Below are 27,662 nucleotides of genomic sequence, written 5' to 3' on the forward strand. Positions count from 1 at the left end.
TCATGTATGATATGAGGCCTCTAACCCCTGCTCCCTATGTTCTACAGTAGATATGAGGCCCCTAGCCCCTGCTCCCTATGTTCTACAGTAGATATGAGGCCCCTAGCCCCTGCTCCCTATGTTCTACAGTAGATATGAGGCCCTTAGCCCCTGCTCCCTATGTTCTACAGTACATATGAGGCCCCTAGCCCCTGCTCCCTATGTTCTACAGTAGATATGAGGCCCCTAGTCCCTGCTCCCTATGTTCTACAGTAGATATGAGGCCTCTAACCCCTGCTCCCTATGTTCTACAGTAGATATGAGGCCTCTAACCCCTGCTCCCTATGTTCTACAGTAGATATGAGGCCCCTAGCCCCTGCTCCCTATGTTCTACAGTAGATATGAGGCCTCTAACCCCTGCTCCCTATGTTCTACAGTAGATATGAGGCCTCTAACCCCTGCTCCCTATGTTCTACAGTAGATATGAGGCCCCTAGTCCCTGCTCCCTATGTTCTACAGTAGATATGAGGCCCTTAGCCCCTGCTCCCTATGTTCTACAGTAGATATGAGGCCCCTAGCCCCTGCTCCCTATGTTCTACAGTAGATATGAGTCCCCTAGTCCCTGCTCCCTATGTTCTACAGTAGATATGAGGCCCCTAGCCCCTGCTCCCTATGTTCTACAGTAGATATGAGGCCCCTAGTCCCTGCTCCCTATGTTCTACAGTAGATATGAGGCCCCTAGTCCCTGCTCCCTATGTTCTACAGTAGATATGAGGCCCCTAGCCCCTGCTCCCTATGTTCTACAGTAGATATGAGGCCCCTAGCCCCTGCTCCCTATGTTCTACAGTAGATATGAGGCCCCTAGCCCCTGCTCCCTATGTTCTACAGTAGATATGAGGCCCTTAGCCCCTGCTCCCTATGTTCTAAAGTAGATATGAGGCCCCTAGTCCCTGCTCCCTATGTTCTACAGTAGATATGAGGCCCCTAGCCCCTGCTCCCTATGTTCTACAGTAGATATGAGGCCCCTAGCCCCTGCTCCCTATGTTCTACAGTAGATATGAGGCCCCTAGCCCCTGCTCCCTATATTCTACAGTAGATATGAGGCCCCTAGCCCCTGCTCCCTATGTTCTACAGTAGATATGAGGCCCTTAGCCCCTGCTCCCTATGTTCTACAGTAGATATGAGGCCCCTAGTCCCTGCTCCCTATGTTCTACAGTAGATATGAGGCCCCTAGCCCCTGCTCCCTATGTTCTACAGTAGATATGAGGCCCCTAGTCCCTGCTCCCTATGTTCTACAGTAGATATGAGGCCCCTAGCCCCTGCTCCCTATGTTCTACAGTAGATATGAGGCCCCTAGCCCCTGCTCCCTATGTTCTACAGTAGATATGAGGCCCCTAGCCCCTGCTCCCTATGTTCTACAGTAGATATGAGGCCCTTAGCCCCTGCTCCCTATGTTCTAAAGTAGATATGAGGCCCCTAGCCCCTGCTCCCTATGTTCTACAGTAGATATGAGGCCCCTAGCCCCTGCTCCCTATGTTCTACAGTAGATATGAGGCCCCTAGCCCCTGCTCCCTATGTTCTAAAGTAGATATGAGGCCCCTAGCCCCTGCTCCCTATGTTCTACAGTAGATATGAGGCCCCTAGCCCCTGCTCCCTATGTTCTACAGTAGATATGAGGCCCCTAGCCCCTGCTCCCTATGTTCCAGTATATACCTGAAAGGATTAGATAGGCTTAAGCTATACGGGGCTCCAGACAAACATTTTTCAGTTGGTGGCACCAGCCCATGATTTTTTTTCTTTGCACTGTCACGCAATAGAAAAAAGAAGTAGGTCTAATTTAGTTTTATTTATTTAATTTCACCTTTATTTAACCAGGTCGGCCAGTTGAGAACAAGTTCCCATTTACATCTGTGACCTGGTCAAGATAAAGCAAAGCAGTGTGACAACAACAACACAGAGTTACACATAAACAAACGTACAGTCAATAACACAATAGAAAAATATATGTACAGTGTGTGCAAATGTAGAAGAGTAAGGAGGTAAGGCAATAAAGAGACCATGGAGGCGAAATAATTACAATTTAGCGTTAACACTGGAGTGATAGATGTGCAGATGATGATGTGCAAGTAGAGATACTGAGATACAAAAGAGCAAGAGGATAAGTAATAATATGGGGATGAGGAAGTTGGGTGTGCTATTTACAGATTGGCTGTGTACAGGTACAGTGATGTGTCACACTGCTTTGCTTTATCTTGGCCAGGTCGCAGTTGCAAATGAGAACTTGTTCTCAACTGGCCTACCTGGTTAAATAAAGGTGAAATAAATGCATAAAAATGGGCACTGGTTACAGTAAGAAGCTTCCCCTTGAGCTGACAGCTTGATGAAAACCAGTCAATATTCAGGTCCCCAAGAAAGTATACCTCTGTTTACATCACATACACTATCAAGCATTTCACACATATTATTTAGATACTGACTTATCACTTGGTGACCCATAGCAACACCCCAAAAGAAAAGGCATTTGATGTGCCAAGTGAACCTGCAACCACAACACTTCAATAACACTTGACATAAGACCTTCTCTAAGCATTACAGTGATATGGCTCTGAATATATACAACAACACCTCATAAGCGTTCCTGTCTCTTCTATAGATGTTATATCCTTGTATTGCTACTGCTGTATCATCAAATGAATTATCTAAGTGAGTCTCAGAAAGGACTAATATATGAATGTTATCTGATGTTATCAAGTTATTGATTTCATGAACTACATATATAGTCTACATATATTAATATGGGTTATTTTCAGCCCTTTCCTGGGAGGCTTATCAGAGAGACATAATACTGAAAAGAGCAAATAAAGCAAGAGAAAAATATATAGATTCAACAGTCCATTAATCAATTGGTGTGTGTGTGTGTGCTGTCGGGTTGAAGCTACGAACCCATAGGCTCGGCTCTCTCATCCCGTCCAGGCTTCTGGGAGGGAGGGTGGACAATGAGCCTGTCATAGCGGATTTAAGCAATGTCCCCACGCGCTCTGGCAGCTTTCATGGCTGGGATCAGTTCTTTCCTCTTCTGGCACACAGCTTCAGGATAGTCCTCGTTGAGGAAGATATACGTTCCTCTCAAGTTCTTGGCTCTTTCCAGAACAGCTACCATGTCCTTGAACATCAGGAACTTGACCACTATAGGCCTGGGCCTATCACCCGGGCCGGTGGTAGGTTTTCCAGTCCTGTGGGAGCGCTCCACCTCTAACTTCCTGTGGTCCATCTTCAATTTCTCAGAGATAATTTCCCTCACTTTGTCCTAAGACTCCGTCTAGGTCTCATGTGGAGATTCTGCAATTCCGTCCACAACCATGTTGTTCCACCTTGATTGTCCCTGATTTACCTGTCATTGTTATCTGTCATTGTTTGGGGAATTTCTTTTCACTTTTCTGTAGATCAGTGACAAAAGAACCCACTAAATTAAATACATTTCAATGCCACTTTGTAACACAGAAAAATCATAGGCACTGTAGAGTACATAACCTTGTAATATGTAGGCAGGTTAAATGTAAATTGTGTAGAGGAGTGGGAAAATGTCAGCATGTATGTGTCAGTAGGGGAAGGTTGAGGAAGACACTACAATGTACTATAATGTGTTGAGGTAGGGGCAGGTTGTGGAAGGTACTACAATGTACTATAATGTGTTGAGATAGGGGCAGGTTGTGGAAGGTACTACAATGTACTATAATGTGTTGAGGTAGGGGGCAGGTTGAGGAAGATACTGCAATGTACTATAATGTGTTGAGGTAGGGGGCAGGTTGTGGAAGACACTACAATGTACTATAATGTGTGGAGATAGGGGCAGGTTGTGGAAGACACTACAATGTACTATAATGTGTTGAGATAGGGGCAGGTTGTGTAATGTACTACAATGTACTATAATGTGTTGAGATAGGGGCAGGTTGTGGAAGGTACTACAATGTACTATAATGTGTTGAGGTAGGGGGCAGGTTGAGGAAGATACTGCAATGTACTATAATGTGTTGAGGTAGGGGCAAGTTGTGGAAGACACTACAATGTACTATAATGTGTGGAGAAAGGGGCAGGTTGTGGAAGACACTACAATGTACTATAATGTGTTGAGATAGGGGCAGGTTGTGTAATGGACTATAATGTGTTGAGATAGGGGCAGGTTGTGTAAGGTACTACAATGTGCTATATTGTGTTGAGGTAGGGGAAGGTTGAGGAAGGTACTACAATGTACTATAATGTGTTGAGGTAGGGGCAGGTTGTGTAAGGTACTGCAATGTACTATAATGTGTTGAGGTAGGGGAAGGTTGAGGAAGGTACTACAATGTACTATAATATGTTGAGGTAGAGTCAGGTTGTGTAAGGTACTGTACTACAACGTGTTGAGATAGGGGCAGGTTGTGTAAGGTACTACAATGTGTTGAGGTAGGGGCAGGTTGTTGAAGGTACTACAATGTACTATAATATGTTGAGGTAGGGGAAGGTTGTGTAAGGTACTGTACTACAACGTGTTGAGGTAGGGGCAGGTTGTGGAAGGTACTACAATGTGTTGAGTTAGGGGCAGGTTGTGTAATGTACTACAATGCACTATAATGTGTTGAGTTAGGGGCAGGTTGTGTAATGTACTACAATGTACTATAATGTGTTGAGATAGGGGCAGGTTGTGTAATGTACTGTACTACAATGTGTTGAGGTAGGGGCAGGTTGTGGAAGGTACTGTACTACAATGTGTTGAGGTAGGGGCAGGCTGTGGAAGGTACTACAATGTGTTGAGGTAGGGTCAGGTTGTGGAAGGTACTACAATGTGTTGAGGTAGGGGCAGGCTGTGGAAGGTACTACAATGTGTTGAGGTAGGGGCAGGTTGTGGAAGGTACTACAATGTGTTGAGGTAGGGTCAGGTTGTGGAAGGTACTAGAATGTGTTGAGGTAGGGGCAGGCTGTGGAAGGTACTACAATGTGTTGAGGTAGGGGCAGGTTGTGGAAGGTACTACAACGTGTTGAGGTAGGGGCAGGTTGTGGAAGGTACTACAATGTGTTGAGGTAGGGGCAGGTTGTGGAAGGTACTACAATGTACTATAATATGTTGAGGTAGGGGCAGGTTGTGGAAGGTACTACAATGTGTTGAGGTAGGGGCAGGCTGTGGAAGGTACTACAATGTGTTGAGGTAGGGACAGGTTGTGTAAGGTACTACAATGTGTTGAGGTAGGGACAGGTTGTGTAAGGTACTACAATGTGTTGAGGTAGGGACAGGTTGTGTAAGGTACTACAATGTGTTGAGGTAGGGTCAGGTTGTGGAAGGTACTGTACTACAATGTGTTGAGGTAGGGGCAGGTTATGGAAGGTACTGTACTACAACGTGTTGAGATAGGAGCAGGCTGTGGAAGGTACTACAATGTGTTGAGGTAGGGTCAGGTTGTGGAAGGTACTACAATGTGTTGAGGTAGGGACAGGTTGTGTAAGGTACTACAATGTGTTGAGGTAGGAACAGGTTGTGTAAGGTACTACAATGTGTTGAGGTAGGGACAGGTTGTGTAAGGTACTACAATGTGTTGAGGTAGGGTCAGGTTGTGGAAGGTACTGTACTACAACGTGTTGAGGTAGGGGCAGGCTGTGGAAGGTACTACAATGTGTTGAGGTAGGGACAGGTTGTGTAAGGTACTACAATGTGTTGAGGTAGGGACAGGTTGTGTAAGGTACTACAATGTGTTGAGGTAGGGACAGGTTGTGTAAGGTACTACAATGTGTTGAGGTAGGGTCAGGTTGTGGAAGGTACTGTACTACAATGTGTTTAGGTAGGGGCAGGCTGTGGAAGGTACTACAACGTGTTGAGGTTGGGACAGGTTGTGTTAAGTCGTGCAGAGGTGGTCAATCTTTTGTTCTTAAAGGCCCAGTGTAGTCAAAAAGTCTGTTTTCCCAGGGTTTTGTATCATTTTGCTGATTAATCTATCACTGAAAAAGTGTACAAATGAGTTCAGTGTTATTTCCTGATAGTTGCTGGTTGAAAATACAATCTATACATGACCTTCTAATGAGCAGGTTTGCACAGGAGGGTGTTTCTGCATTCCATGTTGGCGTCACCATGCAGTAAATGAGTTAATAGACCAATAACAAAGAGAGTTCCAAACCTCTGCCAATAACAGCTAGTTTTCAGTTTTCCCTCCCCACTCAGACCACTCCCAGACAGTCCTAGCTAAATTCTTACTTGAGAAATATTTTTTGGCACATTTTTATTTAAATCTATTACAGTAAGGTACTTAACTGTTAGCCAGAAATGATTTGATATTGATATACAAACGGCTGCTTTGGGCATTTAATATATAATAATTACATATGACATTTAGCAGACACCTTTATCCAAAGCGACTTACAGTAATGGGTGCATACATTTTTATAGTGCATAATATAGTATATAATAATAGTACATTTTTCAACTAAGCCTTGATTGGTTGAATCATCATGCTAGGAAAAGGAACCAGGGGTTAAGAAAGGTCGCTGGTTCCCCGAGCCGGCAAGGTGGAAAAATCTGCCGTTCTGTCCTTGAGCAAGGCAGTTAACCTCCAACCACAACTGGTAGAACAGGGTCCATCCCTGGTACTGTCTCTTTGTCACAGCGCCCCTGTGAGGTCAGTCAAGACACCTGCAGCCACTAGCTCTCTGAGGAAGAGCTTCTCAGCGCTCACATCATGTACTACCTGGACAAAGACAATCAATACAGGAAGATACTTAAGAGACTTTCATTTGAAAAATATTTATAATTCAAAGTGCTTCTCTGACCTGGACCTTACGAGTAGCACAAGCGAACAAATGTTTTGATGGAAACAGCAAACAATCAGTGTTTGTCCTTCTCTCTCCACTGCTCTTATAGACTGTAGTGTACCTGGGCCTTGATGGCGTCCATACTTAGACTCTCATAGTAGTGTAGTCTGGCACCGGGATGCTGCAGGTCATAACCAAACCCTGCCAGGCTCACCTCATCACACAGCTGTAGGGCCATCACCACCGCACTGGCACCTAACGTAGGAACTAACTGGAGAGAAGAGAGGATGGCAATTAAGTGTTTATTAAGGCTAACTCGTGTTCAGACTACATCAATCTAACAAGAAATACTTCCACCCAAATGTTAAAGCAAACCATGTGGAGAGAGCCATTCAATGATTGCAACATTCATCCATTGGGGATGCATTTATACTGTACATGGACATGAAACTGCCAAAATAAAGGAAACACCAACATAGTGTCTTAGTAGGGCATTGTGCCACCACAAGCCATAACAGCTTCATTGCACCTGGGCAGACATTCTACAAGTGTCTGGAACTCTTTTGGAGGGATAAGACACAGAAATTCCATCATTTGTTGATGGTGGTGGAAAACACTGTCTATGGTGCCGCTGCAGAATCTCCCATAAGTGTTCAGTTGGGTTGAGATCTGATGACTGAGATGGCCATGGCATATGGTTTACATCGTTTTCATGCTCATCAAACCATTCATTGTCATCTTATAGGGGCATAGCCATGGTAGCCAAAATAATGGAAAAAAAACTATGGCCTGCACAGCGTTTTTATACATGACCCTAAGCATGATGGGATGCTAATTGCTTATTTAACTCAGGAACCACACCTGTGTGGAAGCACCTGCTTTCAATATACTTTGTATCCCTCATTTACTCAGGTGTTTCCATTATTTTGGCAGTTACCTGTATGTCCTTTAAAATGATTCTGTTGCTGTGTGTATCAGTAGTAGTAACCTTCCTCTGTTGCTGTGTGTATCAGTAGTAGTAACCTTCCTCTGTTGCTGTGTGTATCAGTAGTAGTAACCTTCCTCTGTTGCTGTGTGTATCAGTAGTAGTAACCTTCCTCTGTTGCTGTGTGTATCAGTAGTAGTAACCTTCCTCTGTTGCTGTGTGTATCAGTACTAACGTTCCTCTGTTGCTGTGTGTATCAGTAGTAGTAACCTTCCTCTGTTGCTGTGTGTATCAGTAGTAGTAACCTTCCTCTGTTGCTGTGTGTATCAGTAGTAGTAACCTTCCTCTGTTGCTGTGTATATCAGTAGTAGTAACCTTCCTCTGTTGCTGTGTGTATCAGTAGTAGTAACCTTCCTCTGTTGCTGTGTGTATCAGTAGTAGTAACCTTCCTCTGTTGCTGTGTGTATCAGTAGTAGTTACCTTCCTCTGTTGCTGTGTGTATCAGTAGTAGTAACCTTCCTCTGTTGCTGTGTGTATCAGTACTAACGTTCCTCTGTTGCTGTGTGTATCAGTAGTAGTTACCTTCCTCTGTTGCTGTGTGTATCAGTAGTAGTAACCTTCCTCTGTTGCTGTGTGTATCAGTAGTAGTAGCCTTCCTCTGTTGCTGTCTGTATCAGTAGTAGTAACCTTCCTCTGTTGCTGTGTGTATCAGTAGTAGTTACCTTCCTCTGTTGCTGTGTGTATCAGTAGTAGTTACCTTCCTCTGTTGCTGTGTGTATCAGTAGTAGTAACCTTCCTCTGTTGCTGTGTGTATCAGTAATAACCTTCCTCTGTTGCTGTGTGTATCAGTAGTAGTAACCTTCCTCTGTTGCTGTGTGTATCAGTACTAACGTTCCTCTGTTGCTGTGTGTATCAGTATTAGTAACCTTCCTCTGTTGCTGTGTGTATCAGTAGTAGTAACCTTCCTCTGTTGCTGTGTGTATCAGTAGTAGTAACCTTCCTCTGTTGCTGTGTGTATCAGTAGTACTAACCTTCCTCTGTTGCTGTGTGCATCAGTACTAACCTTCCTCTGTTGCTGTGTGTATCAGTAGTAGTAACCTTCCTCTGTTGCTGTGTGTATCAATAGTAGTAACATTCCTCTGTTGCTGTGTGTATCAGTAGTAGTACTAACCTTCCTCTGTTGCTGTGTGTATCAGTAGTAGTAACCTTCCTCTGTTGCTGTTTGTATCAGTACTAACCTTCCTCTGTTGCTGTGTGTATCAGTACTAACCTTCCTCTGTTGCTGTGTGTATCAGTAGTAGTAACCTTCCTCTGTTGCTGTGTGTATCAATAGTAGTAACATTCCTCTGTTGCTGTGTGTATCAGTAGTAGTAGTAACCTTCCTCTGTTGCTGTGTGTATCAGTAGTAGTAACCTTCCTCTGTTGCTGTGTGTATCAGTAGTACTAACCTTCCTCTGTTGCTGTGTGTATCAGTAGTAGTAACCTCCATCTGTTGCTGTGTGTATCAGTAGTACTAACCTTCCTCTGTTGCTGTGTGTATCAGTAGTAGTAGTAACCTTCCTCTGTTGCTGTGTGTATCAGTAGTACTAACCTTCCTCTGTTGCTGTGTGCATCAGTACTAACTTTCCTCTGTTGCTGTGTGTATCAGTAGCAGTAACCTTCCTCTGTTGCTGTGTGTATCAGTAGTAGTAACCTTCCTCTGTTGCTGTGTGTATCAGTAGTAGTAACCTTCCTCTGTTGCTGTGTGTATCAGTAGTAGTTACCTTCCTCTGTTGCTGTGTGTATCAGTAGTAGTAACCTTCCTCTGTTGCTGTGTGTATCAGTAGTAGTAACTTTCCTCTGTTGCTGTGTGTATCAGTAGTAGTTACCTTCCTCTGTTGCTGTGTGTATCAGTAGTAGTAACCTTCCTCTGTTGCTGTGTGTATCAGTAGTAGTTACCTTCCTCTGTTGCTGTGTGTATCAGTAGTAGTAACCTTCCTCTGTTGCTGTGTGTATCAGTACTAACCTTCCTCTGTTGCTGTGTGTATCAATAGTAGTAACCTTCTTCTGTTGCTATGTGTATCAGTAGTAGTAGTAACCTTCCTCTGTTGCTGTGTGTATCAGTAGTAGTAGTAACCTTCCTCTGTTGCTGTGTATATCAGTAGTACTAACCTTCCTCTGTTGCTGTGTGTATCGGTAGTAGTAACCTTCCTCTGTTGCTGTGTGTATCAGTAGTACTAACCTTCCTCTGTTGCTATGTGTATCAATAGTAGTAACCTTCCTCTGTTGCTGTGTGTATCAGTAGTGGTAGTAACCTTCCTCTGTTGCTGTGTGTATCAGTAGTAGTAACCTTCCTCTGTTGCTGTGTGTATCAGTACTAACCTTCCTCTGTTGCTGTGTATATCAGTACTAACCTTCCTCTGTTGCTGTGTGTATCAGTAGTAGTAACCTTCCTCTGTTGCTGTGTCTATCAATAGTAGTAACATTCCTCTGTTGCTGTGTGTATCAGTAGTAGTAGTAACCTTCCTCTGTTGCTGTGTGTATCAGTAGTAGTAACCTTCCTCTGTTGCTGTGTGTATCAGTAGTAGTAACCTTCCTCTCTTGCTGTGTGTATCAGTAGTAGTAACCTTCCTCTGTTGCTGTGTATATCAGTAGTAATAACCTTCTTCTGTTGCTGTGTGTATCAGTAGTAGTTACCTTCCTCTGTTGCTGTGTGTATCAGTAGTAGTAACCTGCCTCTGTTGCTGTGTGTATCAGTAGTACTAACCTTCCTCTGTTTTTATTTTTTTTATTTCACCTTTATTTAACCAGGTAGGCTAGTTGAGAACAAGTTCTCATTTGCCACTGCGACCTGGCCAAGATAAAGCATAGCAGTGTGAACAGACAACACAGAGTTACACATGGAGTAAACAATTAACAAGTCAATAACACAGTAGAAAAAAAAAGAAAAAAAAAGGGGAGTCTATATACATTGTGTGCAAAAAGGCATGAGGAGGTAGGCGAATGATTACAATTTTGCAGATTAACACTGGAGTGATAAATGATCAGATGGTCATGTACAGGTAGAGATATTGGTGTGCAAAAGAGCAGAAAAGTAAATAAATAAAAACAGTATGGGGATGAGGTAGGTGAAAATGGGTGGGCTATTTACCAATAGACTATGTACAGTTGCAGCGATCAGTTAGCTGCTCAGATAGCAGATGTTTGAAGTTGGTGAGGGAGATAAAAGTCTCCAACTTCAGCGATTTTTGCAATTCGTTCCAGTCACAGGCAGCAGAGTACTGGAACGAAAGGTGGCCAAATGAGGTGTTGGCTTTAGGGATGATCAGTGAGATACACCTGCTGGAGCGCGTGCTACGGATGGGTGTTGCCATCGTGACCAGTGAACTGAGATAAGGCGGAGCTTTACCTAGCATGGACTTGTAGATGACCTGGAGCCAGTGGGTCTGGCGACGAATATGTAGCGAGGGCCAGCCGACTAGAGCATACAAGTCGCAGTGGTGGGTGGTATAAGGTGCTTTAGTGACAAAACGGATGGCACTGTGATAAACTGCATCCAGTTTGCTGAGTAGAGTGTTGGAAGCAATTTTGTAGATGACATCGCCGAAGTCGAGGATCGGTAGGATAGTCAGTTTTACTAGGGTAAGTTTGGCGGCGTGAGTGAAGGAGGCTTTGTTGCGGAATAGAAAGCCGACTCTTGATTTGATTTTCGATTGGAGATGTTTGATATGAGTCTGGAAGGAGAGTTTACAGTCTAGCCAGACACCTAGGTACTTAAAGATGTCCACATATTCAAGGTCGGAACCATCCAGGGTGGTGATGCTAGTCGGGCATGCGGGTGCAGGCAGCGATCGGTTGAAAAGCATGCATTTGGTTTTACTAGCGTTTAAGAGCAGTTGGAGGCCACGGAAGGAGTGTTGTATGGCATTGAAGCTCGTTTGGAGGTTAGATAGCACAGTGTCCAAGGACGGGCCGGAAGTATATAGAATGGTGTCGTCTGCGTAGAGGTGGATCAGGGAATCGCCCGCAGCAAGAGCAACATCATTGATATATACAGAGAAAAGAGTCGGCCCAAGAATTGAACCCTGTGGCACCCCCATAGAGACTGCCAGAGGACCGGACAGCATGACCTCCAATTTGATACACTGAACTCTGTATGCAAAGTAATTGGTGAACCAGGCAAGGCAGTCATCCGAAAAACCGAGGCTACTGAGTCTGCCGATAAGAATATGGTGATTGACAGAGTCGAATGCCTTGGCAAGGTCGATGAAGACTGCTGCACAGTACTGTCTTTTATCGATGGCGGTTATGATATCGTTTAATACCTTGAGTGTGGCTGAGGTGCACCCGTGACCGGCTCGGAAACCAGATTGCACAGCGGAGAAGGTACGGTGGGATTCAAGATGGTCAGTGACCTGTTTGTTGACTTGGCTTTCGAAGACCTTAGATAGGCAGGGCAGGATGGATATAGGTCTGTAACAGTTTGGGTCCAGGGTGTCTCCCACTTTGAAGAGGGGGATGACTGCGGCAGCTTTCCAATCCTTGGGGTTCTCAGACGATATGAAAGAGAGGTTGAACAGGCTGGTAATAGGGGTTGCGACAATGGCGGCGGATAGTTTCAGGAATAGAGGGTCCAGATTGTCAAGCCCAGCTGATTTGTACGGGTCCAGGTTTTGCAGCTCTTTCAGAACATCTGCTATCTGGATTTGGGTAAAGGAGAACCTGGAGAGGCTTGGGCGAGTAGCTGCGGGGGGGGGGGCGGAGCTGTTGGCCGAGGTTGGAGTAGCCAGGCGGAAGGCATGGCCAGCCGTTGAGAAATGCTTGTTGAAGTTTTCGATAATCATGGATTTATCGGTGGTGACCGTGTTACCTAGCCTCAGTGCAGTGGGCAGCTGGGAGGAGTTGCTCTTGCTCTCCATGGACTTCACAGTGTCCCAGAACTTTTGGGAGTTGGAGCTACAGGATGCAAACTTCTGCCTGAAGAAGCTGGCCTTAGATTTCCTGACTGACTGCGTGTATTGGTTCCTGACTTCCCTGAACAGTTGCATATCGCGGGGACTATTCGATGCTATTGCAGTCCGCCACAGGATGGTTTTGTGCTGGTCGAGGGCAGTCAGGTCTGGAGTGAACCAAGGGCTGTATCTGTTCTTAGTTCTGCATTTTTTGAACGGAGCATGCTTATCTAAAATGGTGAGGAAGTTACTTTTAAAGAATGACCAGGCATCCTCAACTGACGGGATGAGGTCAATGTCCTTCCAGGATACCCGGGCCAGGTCGATTAGAAAGGCCTGCTCACAGAAGTGTTTTAGGGAGCGTTTGACAGTGATGAGGGGTGGTCGTTTGACTGCGGCTCCGTAGCGGATACAGGCAATGAGGCAGTGATCGCTGAGATCCTGGTTGAAGACAGCGGAGGTGTATTTGGAGGGCCAGTTGGTCAGGATGACGTCTATGAGGGTTCCCTTGTTTACAGATTTAGGGTTGTACCTGGTGAGTTCCTTGATGATTTGTGTGAGATTGAGGGCATCTAGCTTAGATTGTAGGACTGCCGGGGTGTTAAGCATATCCCAGTTTAGGTAACCTAACAGAACAAACTCTGAAGCTAGATGGAGGGCGATCAATTCACAAATGGTGTCCAGGGCACAGCTGGGAGCTGAGGGGGGTCGGTAGCAGGCGGCAACAGTGAGAGACTTATATCTGGAGAGAGTAATTTTCAAAATTAGTAGTTCGAACTGTTTGGGTATGGACCTGGAAAGTATGACATTACTTTGCAGGCTATCTCTGCAGTAGACTGCAACTCCTCCCCCTTTGGCAGTTCTATCTTGACGGAAGATGTTATAGTTGGGTATGGAAATCTCAGAATTTTTGGTGGCCTTCCTGAGCCAGGATTCAGACACGGCAAGGACATCAGGGTTAGCAGAGTGTGCTAAAGCAGTGAGTAAACAAACTTAGGGAGGAGGCTTCTGATGTTGACATGCATGAAACCAAGGCTTTTTCGATCAGAGAAGTCAACAAATGAGGGTGCCTGGGGACATGCAGGGCCTGGGTTTACCTCCACATCACCCGCGGAACAGAGAGGAGTAGTATGAGGGTGCGGCTAAAGGCTATCAAAACTGGTCGCCTAGAGCGTTGGGGACAGAGAATAAGAGGAGGAGGTTTCTGGGCATGGTAGAATATATTCAGGGCATAATGCGCAGACAGGGGTATGGTGAGGTGCGGGTACAGCGGAGGTAAGCCCAGGCACTGGGTGATGATGAGAGAGGTTGTATCTCTGGACATGCTAGTTGTAATGGGTGAGGTCACCGCATGTGTGGGAGGTGGGACAAAGGAGGTATCAGGGGTATGAAGAGTGGAACTGGGGGCTCCATTGTGAACTAAAACAATGATAACTAACCTGAACAACAGTATACAAGGCATATTGACATTTGAGAGAGACATACAGCGAGGCATACAGTAATCACAGGTGTTGAATTGGGAGAGCTAGCTAAAACAGTAGGTGAGACAACAACAGCTAATCAGCTAGCACAACAACAGCAGGTAAAATGGCGTTGACTAGGCAACGGGGCCGACAGATAAAACATAAACAAGCAGAATGGAGTACCGTGATTAATGGACAGTCCAGCGTGCATCAGCTATGTAGCCAAGTGATCAGTGTCCAGGGGGCAGCGGTGGATGGGGCAGGGAAGCTGGACTGGCGAGTGTTATCCAGGTTAAAAAAAACTAACAATGACTAAATAGCTTGTAGCTAGTTAGCTGGTTAGCTTCTGGAGGTTCTTGAGTGTGTTCTAAAAATTAAAAATAATAGCGATTCCGTATCACATTGGGTGAGGCAGGTTACCGGAAGGTATAAACAAATTAAAAATCGAAAAGAGATATAAAGTAAATATGGGTCCAGTGAGTGTTTGGGACGCGGCGATTCAGACGGTTAGCAGGCCTGTGCTAACAAGCTAACAGTTAGTAGGCCGGGGCTAAACAAGCTAGCAGTTAGCAGGCCGAGTTAGCAAGCAAAGAGATAGCAAGGGCTAGAGAGTTAGCCTTTGGGGGAGTCTGTTTATTCCTCTTCATGCGGTGACATCGATAGACCGGTCGTGGGTCCGGGTATTGTAGCCCAGGAGTATGCTACGGTGGTAGCACAGGGGCTCTGGTTGGGCTAGCTTCAAGCTAAGTGGGTGGAAACGCTAGCCAGGAGTAATCATCCGGGGTTGCGGTTTAGCTAGATAGCTAGTTGTCAAGATCCAGCTGAAAAATGTTCCGTTTGCGGTGGGAATCCGGGGATAAAAAAATAAATAGGTCCGTTATGCTCTGGTTAGAGTCGCGTTGTTCGAACTGGCGAGAGCTTTCCGAGCTAGAGGTTAACTGATGACCGGTTAGCTGAAGACCGCTAGCATAGCTGGTAGTTAGCTGGCTAGCTTCAGTTTAGGGGGTCCGGATCCGAAGTAAATATAAATACTTTAGGGAAAATAGCTACATTGGGTGAGGCGGGTTGCAGGAGAGTATTTAGAAGCTGAAGTTTAGCCAAAAAAGTTTTAAAGGATATGCGAAGAAAAATATGTAAAAACGAAAAGGAAAAAAAACGATATATACAAGGGACACGACACGACAGGACGTCTTACTGCTACGCCATCTTGGGAGCTTTGCTGTGTGTTTGCTGTGTGTATCAGTAGTAGTAACCTTCCTCTGTTGCTGTGTGTATCAGTAGTAGTAACCTTCCTCTGTGCTGTGTGTATCAGTAGTAGTAGCCTTCCTCTGTTGCTGTGTGTATCAGTAGTACTAACCTTCCTCTGTTGCTGTGTGTATCAGTAGTAGTAATCTTCTCTGTTGCTGTGTGTATCAGTACTAACCTTCCTCTGTTGCTGTGTGTATCAGTGGTAGTAGTACTAACCTTCCTCTGTTGCTGTGTGTATCAGTAGTACTAACCTTCCTCTGTTGCTGTGTGTATCCTGTCAGTGCTATGCCTGTCTTGTGCATGATCTCTGGGTTGAGTATCTGGATGTTCTCCGGCTTCAGAGGAATGTTCTCCACTATGTCTCTCCAGAACCACAGCTTGGACCACCAGCTCTAGACAACACAACCACAGGAAGCAGAACCAGTTCAGAAACAGCTCTAGAACACAAACATAGACAGGTTTGGGGAGTAATCAGTTGCATGTAATCTGATTAGAAAAAAACTAGGTGTACATATTCCTTTAATAAATGAAGACCAAACAAAAACAACAAACTACCAAATTAAACTTGAAGCTACTGCTGTGCACACAGGCAACTAACTGTAAGATCCCACAAATACCAAATGAGGAAATTGCTACCCAATCAGAGACAACGATAAACAGCTGCCTCTGATTGGGAACCATATCAGGCCACCATAGAAATACAAATTCACCTAGATGACATGCCCAAGTCACTATCACGCTCCAACCAACAGAGAGAATAAACAGCTTACTATGGTCAGGGCGTTACAGTACCACCCCCCCCCCCCCCAAAGGTGCGGACTTCGACTGCAAAACCTGACTCAATAGGGGAGGGTCCGGGTGGGCATCTATGATGGATGACACAGGGCGTCGGGGGCGGCTCCGGTGCGGGGCAAAGTACCCACTCCACTCGCAGATACGTCTTCCACCATGGCGGCTCTGGTGCGGGAATCATCGCCGGAGGCTCTGGACCGTAGATCGTCGTAGGAGGCTCTGTACTGAGAACCCCTGCTGAAGGCTCTGGACCGCCGACCGTCGCTTTAGGCTCTGGACCGCCAACCTTCGCTGGTGGTTCCGGACCGCAGACCGTCTCAGGAGGTTCCAGACTGTGGACCGTCGTTGGAGGTTCCGGACTGGAAACTGTCGCCGGAAGCTCTGGACTGGAAACTGTCGCCGGAAGCTCAGGACTGTGGAGGCGCACTGGAGGCCTGATGCGTGGTGCCGGCACTAGAGGTACCGTGCTGGTGACACGCACCTCAGGGCGAGTGTTGGGAGGAAGCACAGGACGTACTGGACTGTGGAGGCGCACTGGAGGCCTGATGCACAGGACCGGTACAGGTGGCACCGGGCTGGTGATACGCACCTCAGGGCGAGTGCGAGGAGCAGGAACAGGACACACCTGACTGGGAAAGCACACTTGAGGGAGAGTGCGAGGAGTTGGCACAGGACGCACTGTGTTGTAAAGGTACACTGGAGACCTGGTGTGTATAGCCGGCATCAATTGTTCCGGAACTTTAACACATGTTGCAAGACAAGTACGGGGAGCTGACTCAGGTGGCACCAAACTGACAACACGTTCCTTTATTCCAAATCCGTGCATTTCTCTCTCCTCCGAATACTCCTTCTTCTCCCAGACTGGCTCTGGTTCACTGCTCGGCTCCACCGACTGCTCCATGTGCCCCCCCCCCTCCCCAAATTTGTGGCCTACCTCCCCGATTTAACTCCTCGTACCGTCGCCGTTCCTCTATCGCTGCCTCCATCTGCTCCCTTGGACGGCGATACTCTCCGGCCTGCGTCCAGGGTCATTCTCCATCAGGATGTCCTCCCATGTCCACTCCTCCTAGCCACGCTGCTTGGTCCTTTTTTGGTGGGATCTTCTGTCACGATCGTTATAATGATTGGACCAAGGTACAGCGTGGTAGGCGTACATATTCCTTTAATAAATGAACACCGAACAAAAACAACAAACTACCAAACGAAACATGAAGCTACTGGATTGCACACAGGCAACTAACTGAAGACAAGATCCCACAAATACCATATGAGGAAATGGCTACCTAAATATGATCCCCAATCAGAGACAACGATAAACAGCTGCCTCTGATTGGGAACCATATCAGGCCACCATAGAATTACAAATTCCCCTAGATGACCCACGCAAGTCACTATCACGCCCCAACCAACACAGAGAATAAACAGCTTACTATGGTCAGGGCATTACAAATATTGTAATCTGATTACAGATACTTTTGAAAAACTAGGTTATTTCTTCTTGGATTACTTTAAATTCAGAAAGGATGTTTATGAAAATTGAGTGCAAAGTGCAAATAGGATCATTTTGGTCATAAAGTCAGTCTCGTCTAAAACGGAGTTTAGAGTCTGAATGTGTCACAACGAGTAAATGAAGGTTAGTTTACAATTATGTCAACAATTCATACCCCTGTTTGCCTATTAACACGTGGAGGCACCGTGTTTTCTGGGAAACGTTAGCTAACGTTAGCTAGCTAGCTCATAATCAAGCAAACCTGACATGTTTGATGCATTTCGCCAGCTTTCTTTCAATAATGTTTAAACTCAAACTGGCTAGCTACTGTCCTTGTAGGTTTTGATTGAATGGCAAAGACAGACCCATGAAACACCCACATCAAACCACACCCCCAACACAACTCTCGTTTGCCTTCGCTCATGGCCGCTAGCATTTCTTAATGAACATTGATGAAAAACAAGGCCAAATCAGGAAGTGCAATTGACCTTTAAGTTTATTCCACCTGAGTGAGTCTGACAACAAGTCAGAGACCACTATGACAGCATACCAAATGAAGTAACTGAAAATGCAAATTATGTTAGGGTAATCCAAAATGTTACGTAACTGATAGAAATCTTGGACAGGTAAGTAGTAATGTAACGGAAAGTAAGCTACCCAAGCCTGTCTATGGACAGCAGAATGTATAGAAGCTACTTTAGAAGTCCTTTTCTGTCTGAAAATCTGCACTAAAATTCCTCAAGCCACTGTGTCTCTGACAGGGAAACAAACAGGTAGTAAACACTTTCCCACCAGAGGCTGTTTGGTGATGACAGAGGTGAGCCAGTCCAGGTCCAGGCACTTGTAGACCACCAGGGTAACCAGGGAGGTGTGTCTGTACTCGCTGGGGGAAAGGGGAGCTCCCTCTGGGTACATCAAACGGACAGTGGTCCTGGAGCCTGCGTCCCTCTCAAACCCTGACACTGGGGCATTGTTCATCCTGAGAGGACAAAGAAGAGTGTGAAGGGGAAGGAGAAAGAGGAGGGGAAGGAGGCGAGAGAGGAGAAGAAGGAAACCACAGCTTCAGAAAATACTAATCTAATCCAGTATATCCCCTTAGTGACCAGGAGTGGTAGAGGTTAGTTTGGTTCCTTAGATGTATTTATTTTAGCAGTCTGGAAAACTAAAGACGGGATTGGTTATAATATCAGAAACAGATTGTCACTTAGGAGGTACAGTAGGGGTCATGTAAAATATTATCTGATTTAAAAAGATTGCGCTTCTTTTACAATTACATTGATTGTATGTTTGATTGGTAATTCACCTGATGATGACATCATACTGGTCAATATGGGATCCCAGGTGGCTTCCATGTAGCACCCCTCCACTGCCCACCACCACACACCTCCTACAGCCCCCACCCCTACCTCTCCCCTCCAGGGATGGGGGCAGGCCTGGATGAGTTAGAGAGGCCAGGGCCCTAGACACCCTCTCGTCACAGCCCTGGAGGCCCAGGGGAGGAGCCAAGTCCCAGGGAATAGGCCTGTCTGCTGCAATCCCCGACTGGAGGAACACGGGGATGTTCTGGAGGTCTGAGGAGGAGTCCAGGGAGAGGAGACGAGACACACACCAGCCCGGATGGCAGGGCTGCACAAGCAGGGAGGCAGAGCGGTTTAGTAATACCTGGAGGAGAGAGGAGAGGTGAGAGGGGAGAGAGACGGGGAGTTTAGTACGACCTGGAGGAGAGAGGAGAGGGAAGTGGGAGGGGGAGTTTAGTAAGACCTGGAAGAGAGAGGAGAGGGGAGAAGGGTGAGGGACAGGGAGTTTAGTATGACCTGAAAGAGAGGGGAGAGGGGAGAGAGTCGGGGAGTTTAGTAAGACGTGTAGGAGAGAGGAGAGGGAAGTGGGAGGGGGAGTTTAGTATGACCTGGAGGAGAGGGAGAGGGGAGAGGGAGTGGGAGTTCAATAAGTCCTACAGCACAGACTAGAGTAAGAGAAATCAGTTCAGTTTAATCCACACAACACGCACCCAAATATATAGTTGAAGTCGGAAGTTTACATACACTTAGGTTGGAGTCATTAAAACTAGTTTTTCAACCACTCCACAAATTTCTTGTTAACAAACTATAGTTTTGGCAAGTAGGTTAGGACATCTACTTTGTGCATGACACAAGTCATTTTTCCAACAATTGTTTAGACAAAGATTATTTCACATATAATTCACTGTATCACAATTCCAGTGGGTCAGAAGTTTACATACACTGTGCCTTTAAACAGCTTGGAAAATTCCAGAAAATTATGTCATGGCATTAGAAGCTTCTGATAGGCTAATTGACATCATTTGAGTCAATTGGAGGTGTACCTGTAGATGTATTTCAAGGCCTACCTTCAAACTCAGTGCCTCTTTGACATCATGGGAAAATCAAAAGAAATCAGCCAAAACAACTGTAGATCTCCACAAGTCTGGTTCATCCTTGGGAGCAATTTCCAAATGCCTGAAGGTACCACGTTCATCTGTACAACCAATAGTACACAAGTATAAACAGCATGGAAACACAGAGCCGTCATACCGCTTAGGAAGGAGACGCGTTTTGTCTCTTAGAGATGAATGTACTTTGGTGCAAAAAGTGAAAATCAATCCCAGAACAACAGCAAAGGACCTTGTGAAGATGCTGGAGGGAACAGGTACAAAAGTATCTATATCCACAGTAAAACATGTCCTATATCGACATAACCTGAAAGGCCGCTCAGCAAGGAAGAAGCCACTTCTCCAAAGCCATCATAAAAAAGTCAGACTACGGTTTGCAACTGCACAGGGGGACGAAGATCGTACTTTTTAGAGAAATGTCCTCTGGTCTGATGAAACAAAAATAGAACTGTGTGACCATAATAGCCATTGTTATGTTTGGAGGAAAAAGGGGGAGGCATGCAAGCCGAAGAACACCATCCCAACCGTGTAGCACAGCATCATGTTGTGTGGGTGCTTCGCTGCAGGGGGGACTGGTGCACTTCACAAAATAGATGGCATCATGAGGCAGGAAAATGATGTGGATATATTGAAGCAACATCTCAAGACATCAGTCAAAGTTAAAGCTTGGTCGTAAATGTGTCTTCCAAATAGACAATGACCCCAAGCATAATTCCATACTTTTTTTTTAAGGACCTAAGGACAACAAAGTCAAGGTATTGGAGTGACCATCACAAGTCCTGACCTCAATACTATAGAAAATAGGCAGAACTGAAAAAGCGTGTGCGAGCAAGGAGGCCTACAAACCTGACTCAGTTACAGCAGCTCTGTAATTCCCCAACTTATTGTGGGAAGCTTGTGGGAGGCTACCCAAACATTTGTCCCACATTAAGCAATTTAATGGCAATGCTACCAAATACTAATTTGAGTGTATGTAAACCTCTGACCCACTGGGATTGTAATGAAAGAAATAAAAGCTGAAATAAATCACTCTCTCTACTATAATTCTGACATTTCACATTCTTAAAATAAAGTGGTGATCCTAACTGACCTAAAACAGGGAATTTTTCTAGGATTAAATGTCAGGAATGGTGACAAACTGAGTTAAAATGAATTTGGCTAAGGTGTATGTAAACGTCCGAATGTGCTTTTGTGTGTGTTCAGTACCATGTCAGTGTGTTGGTTGTCGTTAGCCCCTGACAGAGGGTCTGAAGGTATAAGAGCAGGGACCAGGATAGCAGAGTAGCATCCCACCAGCAGCACTAGACTCAAGGCTAGGTTGTTAGTCCTGGAATAGAAAGGATATACGTGAATGACACACACACACACACACCCACACACACACACACACACACACACACCCACACACACACACACACACACACACACACACACACACACACACACACACACACACACACACACACACACACACACACACACACACACACACACACACACACACACACACACACACACACACACAGAGCCATACCTGCTGAGTAGCATCTCCCTGGTGTCAGGTGTAGGTCTCCTGTGTGTAACTGTAACAGCTGTTTTCTCAGTGAAGTCAGCATCAGGCACCGGAGGAGAGCTGTAGTCATCTGGGTCCTCCACACTAAGGTGTTTCAGAGTCACCATGCTGACCTGGGGTCAGACCAGGGAAAGGTAGGATCACGATTGTGGTTGTGGCTAGGGTTAGGGTTCAGCCAGATTGTGGCCATTCAGCAGGGGAGGCAGGTAGCCTTGAGGTTTAAGCGTTGGGCCAGTAACCGCAAGATTTAGGTTCGAGTCCTGGAGCTGACATTGTGAAAAACGTTGTTGCTGTGCCCTTGTCACCAACTGCTCCAGGGGTGCTGGACAATGATGTTTCTGTCTGTGTCCCCATTCCCTGTGGGTGTCTCAGTGAGAGTTGGACTATTCAATACATGCATTTCCATTACAGTGCAAAAATAAACACCCTTTAAATTATTATAGGGTTAGTGTCACACCAGGGGAAAGGTTAGGGATGAGATCCTATTTTTCTGTGCTTGTCCTGAAATCCATTAAAACTGTCCACACCAAGACATTGACAATATTTACTGAAGGGTGCTATTGCTAGCTAACTCCACACAGCCACTAGTAAACTTAACAAAGGCATATCTCAGTGACAAACTTGTCTAAATGAAGGTTGAATAGAACAATTCAAAATATTTCATATCAGAAAAACTAAGCTAAAATACCTACCTAAAGTCTAGGGGCTCAGAGATGTTAGAGAAAGTCTGTAGACAGCAGTCGTCTGTGGTGTTCTTCTTCTGTCCTCCATGCTCTGGTGACGAACAAGCAAATTACTATAATCAGCTAAAATGGCTGCCACACTTAACTGAAGATGTCCCTAACCGCTGATCTAAGGTCAGTTTTGCGTTTGTACTACTTGTGGTAAACGTTAAGATTAAGGTGAGGGTGAGCTGATTCTACATCTGTGTCAGAGAGCGTGTAATGCTGTTTATGCACCAGTGAACTCTGCCTCCTCCTTCCTAACTGAAAATTAATAATTGACCTACTGTTACACAGTAAGACGGTCAGGCTCACAGGAACAACAGCCAGTGTGTGTGTGTGTGTGTGTGTGTGTGTGTGTGTGTGTGTGTGTGTGTGTGTGTGTGTGTGTGTGTGTGTGTGTGTGTGTGTGTGTGTGTGTGTGCGTGTCGTTGGAAAATTGAGGATGTGCACCTCTGTGTGTGTGTGTGTGTGTGTGTGTGTGTGTGTGTGTGTGTGTGTGTGTGTGTGTGTGTGTGTGTGTGTGTGTGTGTGTGTGTGTGTGTGTGGGTGGGTGTGTGTGTGTGTGTGTGTGTGTGTGTGTGTGTGTGTGTGTGTGTGTGTGTGTGTGTGTGTGTGTGTGTGTGTGTGTGTGTGTGTGTGTGTGTGTGTGTGTGTATGCTAATGTACACGACCATTCAAAAGTTTGGGGTCACTTAGAAATGTCCTTGTTTTTTAAAGAAAAGCAAATTTTTTGTCTGTTAAAATAACATAGAAATACAGTGTAGACATTATTAATGTTGTAAATGACTATTGTAGCTTGAAACAGCAGATATTTTATGGAATATCTACATAGGCCCATTATCAGCAACCATCACTCCTGTGTTCCAATAGCACGTTGTGTTAGCTTATAATTTTAAAAGACGAAATGATCATTAGAAAAACCTTTTGCAATAATGTTAGCACAGCTGAAAACTGTTGTTCTATATAAAGAAGCAATAAAACTGGCCTTCTTTAGACTAGTTGAGTATCTAGCTTCATTAAATAGTACCTGCAAAACACCCGTCTCAACGCCAACAGTGAAGAGGCGACACCGGGATGCTGACCTTCTAGGCAGAGTTCCTCTGTTCAATCTTAATCATTTATTTTTATTGGCAAGTCTGAGATATGGCTTTTTCTTTGTAACTCTGCCTAGAAGACCTCATCCCGGAGTCGCCTCTTCACTGTTGAAGTTGAGATGGGTGTTTTGCAGGTACTATTTAATGAAGCTGCCAGTTGATGACTTTTGAGGCATCTGTTTCTCAAACTAGACAGTGTAATGTACTTGTCCTCTTGCTCAGTTGTGCACCGGGGCCTCCCACTCCTCTTTCTATTCTGGTTAGGGCCAGTTTGCGCTGTGCTTTTCTTTCAAAAACAAGGACATTTGTAAGTGACCCCAAACTTTTGAACGGTAGTGTATGTAGAGAAATACGGGACCATCTGTACAAATGTAATAACTTTTGTCTAATACTTTTTACATTGATCCGTCTGAGCACTCATATTGAGGCTTGTTCTGTGCACTGCTCTCGGCCCAAGTGTTCTGGTGATGTCTCACACACACACAGCCTAAGTAATAACTATATTTATTTACTGCTCTCTAATGTCCTCTTAACCTGAGATGTATATCAATCACCATGACTCATCCTGCTGGATCACACATTTATTACAGCTCAGATAAGTAGCATGCTCTGGTGGTGGGCTGCTCAGTATGTTAGCCTGACCTTTGCTATCAACTGCTTTTCAAAGGTGTGCATGTGAAAGGGTGGTGTGCTGTGTGTGTGTGTGTGTGTGTGTGTGTGTGTGTGTGTGTGTGTGTGTGTGTGTGTGTGTGTGTGTGTGTGTGTGTGTGTGTGTGTGTGTGTGTGTGTGGGACAACATTTGTAACATACAAAGGCTTTTGATACAGACTGATAAACAGACTGATAATTGTGTCTAACTGTATCCTTAAAGGACGGTCCTCGACTCCGGTCTCTGATTGGTTGCTTCACGGTTTGAGCCTTGCCGATATTTACAAGGTATCACTTGACGCACTTATAAATAACGTAATCGTCCAAAACTGTGAGTTTACAGGCCTGGAGTCTGGAGGCCTTGTAAAACAACAGCTAACAGGGCTGGCACAGGGGCAGGGTAAAACTAAGATCTCGTGGAACGAATGCACCCTCTGTTCATGACTCTAGAGTGTGTGTGTGTGTGTGTGTGTGTGTGTGTGTGTGTGTGTGTGTGTGTGTGTGTGTGTGTGTGTGTGTGTGTGTGTGTGTGTGTGTGTGTGTGTGTGTGTGTGTGTGTGTGTGTAAGGGGGGGGGGGGTCACACACATGCACACACACACACACACACACACTCCAGGTCTACAGTAGTAGACCTGTCTACTAGGGTTTCACAATGCCCCTGGTGAGCCTGACATTCCAATCAGGAAGTATAAGATCATCCGGACTACCACATCCCAGCTGGTAACCAACCGGTCCCCTGAGCAGGTTATACTGACGTTTAGACAGACAATCTGTTTGCTATTCAGCTGTTAGAACTGTTAGATGTAAATTGGAAGTGAGAATTGTGAAGTTGTTTCCAACACAGGTTGTGTTTCTGTCGTTTTGTTTCCATTTCAACCCTGAACGGACATCCCAGTATGGAGGAGGATGTGCAGTGGGCTACCAATGTGACAGCAGAACAGGACCTCAAGAAGTCTGAGGTAGGGGGAAATGAGCACTTTTTTAGCCCGTTTTAAACTCAAGATTCTAGTAGTAAATAGGTAACACGTCATTGCGTTATGATAAACAACAATGGTGTATTAAAAAACCCATTCCTTACCCCAGAACACTTCAACGGGTGACTATCCAGGAAGACAAATGAAAGGGAACTCTATTGAGATGGCTAGTGAGACACTAACCTGCGAGGCTGTATACTTTCTGTGCCTCACACCTTTTCCTAACCAAGGCTCCAATGAAGATGGATGGGAGCATCAGGGCTGAATCCGATTCATGACATAATAGACAAATGTTTTACATTGAGAAAGTTGCCTGAGAGCTCAAATAATGCCATCATATTTAGCCACAGATGAGTATTTAACGGTCCAATGCAGCCTTTTTAAAATCTCAATATCAAATCATTTCTGGGTAACAGTTTGTTTTCATTTAAAATGGTTAAAAATAAACAAAAATAGCTTCGAAGCAAATTTCTCAAGCAAGAATTATGTTAGAACTGAGTAAGGAGGGGAAAACTGGAAACGATCTGTTATTGGTAGAGAGGTTTGGAACTCTCTTTCTAATTGGTCTATTAACTAATATACCGCTTGGTGCTGTTACAATGGAAGGTCAAAACTCCATTCCACCAAAACAGGCTGAAATTTCAGGAGATCTTTTCGAACAACACTAAAAGGGCATTGTCATCATTTTCACAATTTCACAGTATTTTTTCAACCTCATAGTGTGGAAATGATATAAAACACAGGAAAATATCTGGGCCTTTAAAACAATGACGTATCCTACTGTACATTTTAACATAGACATAAACATGTGTACAAACACCCACACATACAGTACATGCACTTGCATTAGCTGGTGTGAACTGTGTGTGAGGCTGAGTGACCTGAGCTAGCCTTTGCTGTGACTGTGTGACTATGTGTGACCCATTGACTGTATAAGAATGGACAAAGCCATCAATGACATCACACCATTTAAAGCTCAGGAAGTCAGTTTTAGCTTGCTAAGATGGCATTTCTTGGAAGTGGGGAGAATGGCGACCACTTCAGGAAGTGGGGAGGACGACTGCCCACTCTCATTGAGTATTTCAAGTTTAAGTCCGACCGGGGACTGCAGGCTGACGGTAGCAACAAATGTATCATTTTAACTTGTTCTTTGTGAGATTTGTTTATAATTCGTTCAAGGACATACTGTACATCTGGTGTAATAGAAGCAATTATTGATACTGTGACTGTCTTCAAATTTTAATTTCATTCACACAAATATTGACCACGAAGATTGCCATTTTCCCATTCAGTACATAGGGGGATACTGCTTTCTGAAAACAACAGCCTGCAGTTCTCTGGTCGGCCATGAACTTCATGGCTTCAATGAGAGGGGGTAGTTCTCCCCCTGGCGTGACCTATAGTTATCTGAGGTATCTATAACCACATGACCCGTTGCTGCTTCTGAAATAGTTTAACAGCTTATTAACTTAACAGCCTGACCTCTGACCTACAGTAGACTATCTATAGAACATTGCTAAGTAATTACTGAAATATAAAGAAAGCCTTGATTAGACATGTGTTTTGTTTCATAGACACTTTCATAGACATTTCAATGTCATGGTGTCTGCAAGGATTTTACTTCAGGATTTTTGTTTTTATTGGTTCATGTTTTTACCCTTCTAATATCATCATTTCAGTTTGCAATGATTCATTTGACTAGTCCGTGCAAAAATACATGATATTGCATGGACAAGTGTTGTAGATTCCTCTATGATCCATGGCCCTCAACAGATTGTTTAATACTGGCTCCAGGGAGAGAGCAGAGTTACATATCACCTTCCTCTACAAGCAGACACATTTGGGATTCACAGATTTTAATGAATGACTTCATTTATACTTTCTTACACCAGCAGTTCAGCACTAGAGGGAAATTAGCTTGTTAGTTATACATTATATTTACCACTAATCTCATGTTACACTTTTGTTCATCGCTTTAGTGTAATATTTAGTGCAGGTATGTGGTACATTTTCACAACTCTTAGTACAAAATGCAAAAAACATCAAACAGGCAGTTTTCCAAAACTTTAAGCACATTTTCAATTGACAATTCAACACACAAAATCATAAGTCACTTTTTCACAAAACGTAATCAGTGTTTTATCTAGAAATAAATGTTTCACATTACAATACATGTTCATATAAAGTCATTTTGTTTCACAATGCAATGCTCACATCACTTTTGATATGATTATTTTCTCATTTTCTAAAATACATTTTACCATTACTTAATCCAACTGCTCTTAATCGATAATCACTTAACTGTCTGGTAAACCTATAGATTTTACACTGGCTTGTCTACTACAGATTTAGAGAACTACATCATTCAAATGTAAGTCTGAAAAATAGAAACATAAAAGGTATTATATATATTTTAATTATTATAATTTTATCAATTTAACCAGGCAAGTCAGTTAAGAACAAGTTATTATTTACAATGACAGCCTACACCTGCCAAACCTGGACGACGCTGGGCAAATTGTGCGCTGCCCTAACGTATGGGACTCCCAATCATGGCCAGTTGTGATACAGCGTGGAATCGAACCAGGCTGTCTGTAGTGACACTGAAGTGATGCCTCAAGCACTGAGATGCAGTGCC

General features: G+C 44.7%; 1 protein-coding gene across 3 annotated transcripts; it reads right to left on the reverse strand.

Annotated features, from left to right (window-relative positions):
* Positions 1-6,207: 6,207 nt before the first annotated feature.
* st3gal7 (ST3 beta-galactoside alpha-2,3-sialyltransferase 7) lies at positions 6,208-22,524 on the reverse strand. Of its 3 annotated transcripts, none has more exons than XM_020473552.2 (8): positions 22,274-22,524; positions 21,543-21,694; positions 21,215-21,335; positions 18,905-19,263; positions 18,394-18,580; positions 15,572-15,712; positions 6,875-7,024; positions 6,208-6,689 (listed from the first exon to the last, which is right to left on the reverse strand). In XM_020473552.2, the coding sequence occupies exons 2-8, from the start codon at positions 21,686-21,688 to the stop codon at positions 6,603-6,605; spliced, it is 1,191 nt and encodes a 396-aa protein (XP_020329141.1). In that variant the 5' UTR covers positions 21,689-21,694; positions 22,274-22,524; the 3' UTR covers positions 6,208-6,602. The 3 variants fall into 3 exon arrangements, with proteins under 3 accessions (XP_020329141.1, XP_031661061.1, XP_031661060.1); XM_031805201.1 differs by having other exon boundaries at positions 6,968-7,024; positions 22,274-22,441; XM_031805200.1 differs by having other exon boundaries at positions 21,543-21,938; positions 22,274-22,430.
* Between the last annotated feature and the right edge of the window lie 5,138 nt (positions 22,525-27,662).

This window comes from Oncorhynchus kisutch, linkage group LG25 (assembly GCF_002021735.2).
Source record: "Oncorhynchus kisutch isolate 150728-3 linkage group LG25, Okis_V2, whole genome shotgun sequence".
NCBI classification, from domain to species: domain Eukaryota; kingdom Metazoa; phylum Chordata; class Actinopteri; order Salmoniformes; family Salmonidae; genus Oncorhynchus; species Oncorhynchus kisutch.

Bases quoted from the DNA above. Each gene is read 5' to 3' on its own strand.
- st3gal7 (XM_020473552.2), bottom strand. From the start codon at position 21,688: ATGGTGACTCTGAAACACCTTAGTGTGGAGGACCCAGATGACTACAGC. The intron at 18,581-18,904 runs GTGAATTACCAA...TTGTCCTCTCAG, and splicing joins CAGTATGATGTCATCATCAG to GATGAACAATGCCCCAGTGT. The intron at 6,690-6,874 runs GTACACTACAGT...GTCTTTGTCCAG, and splicing joins TGGACGCCATCAAGGCCCAG to GTAGTACATGATGTGAGCGC.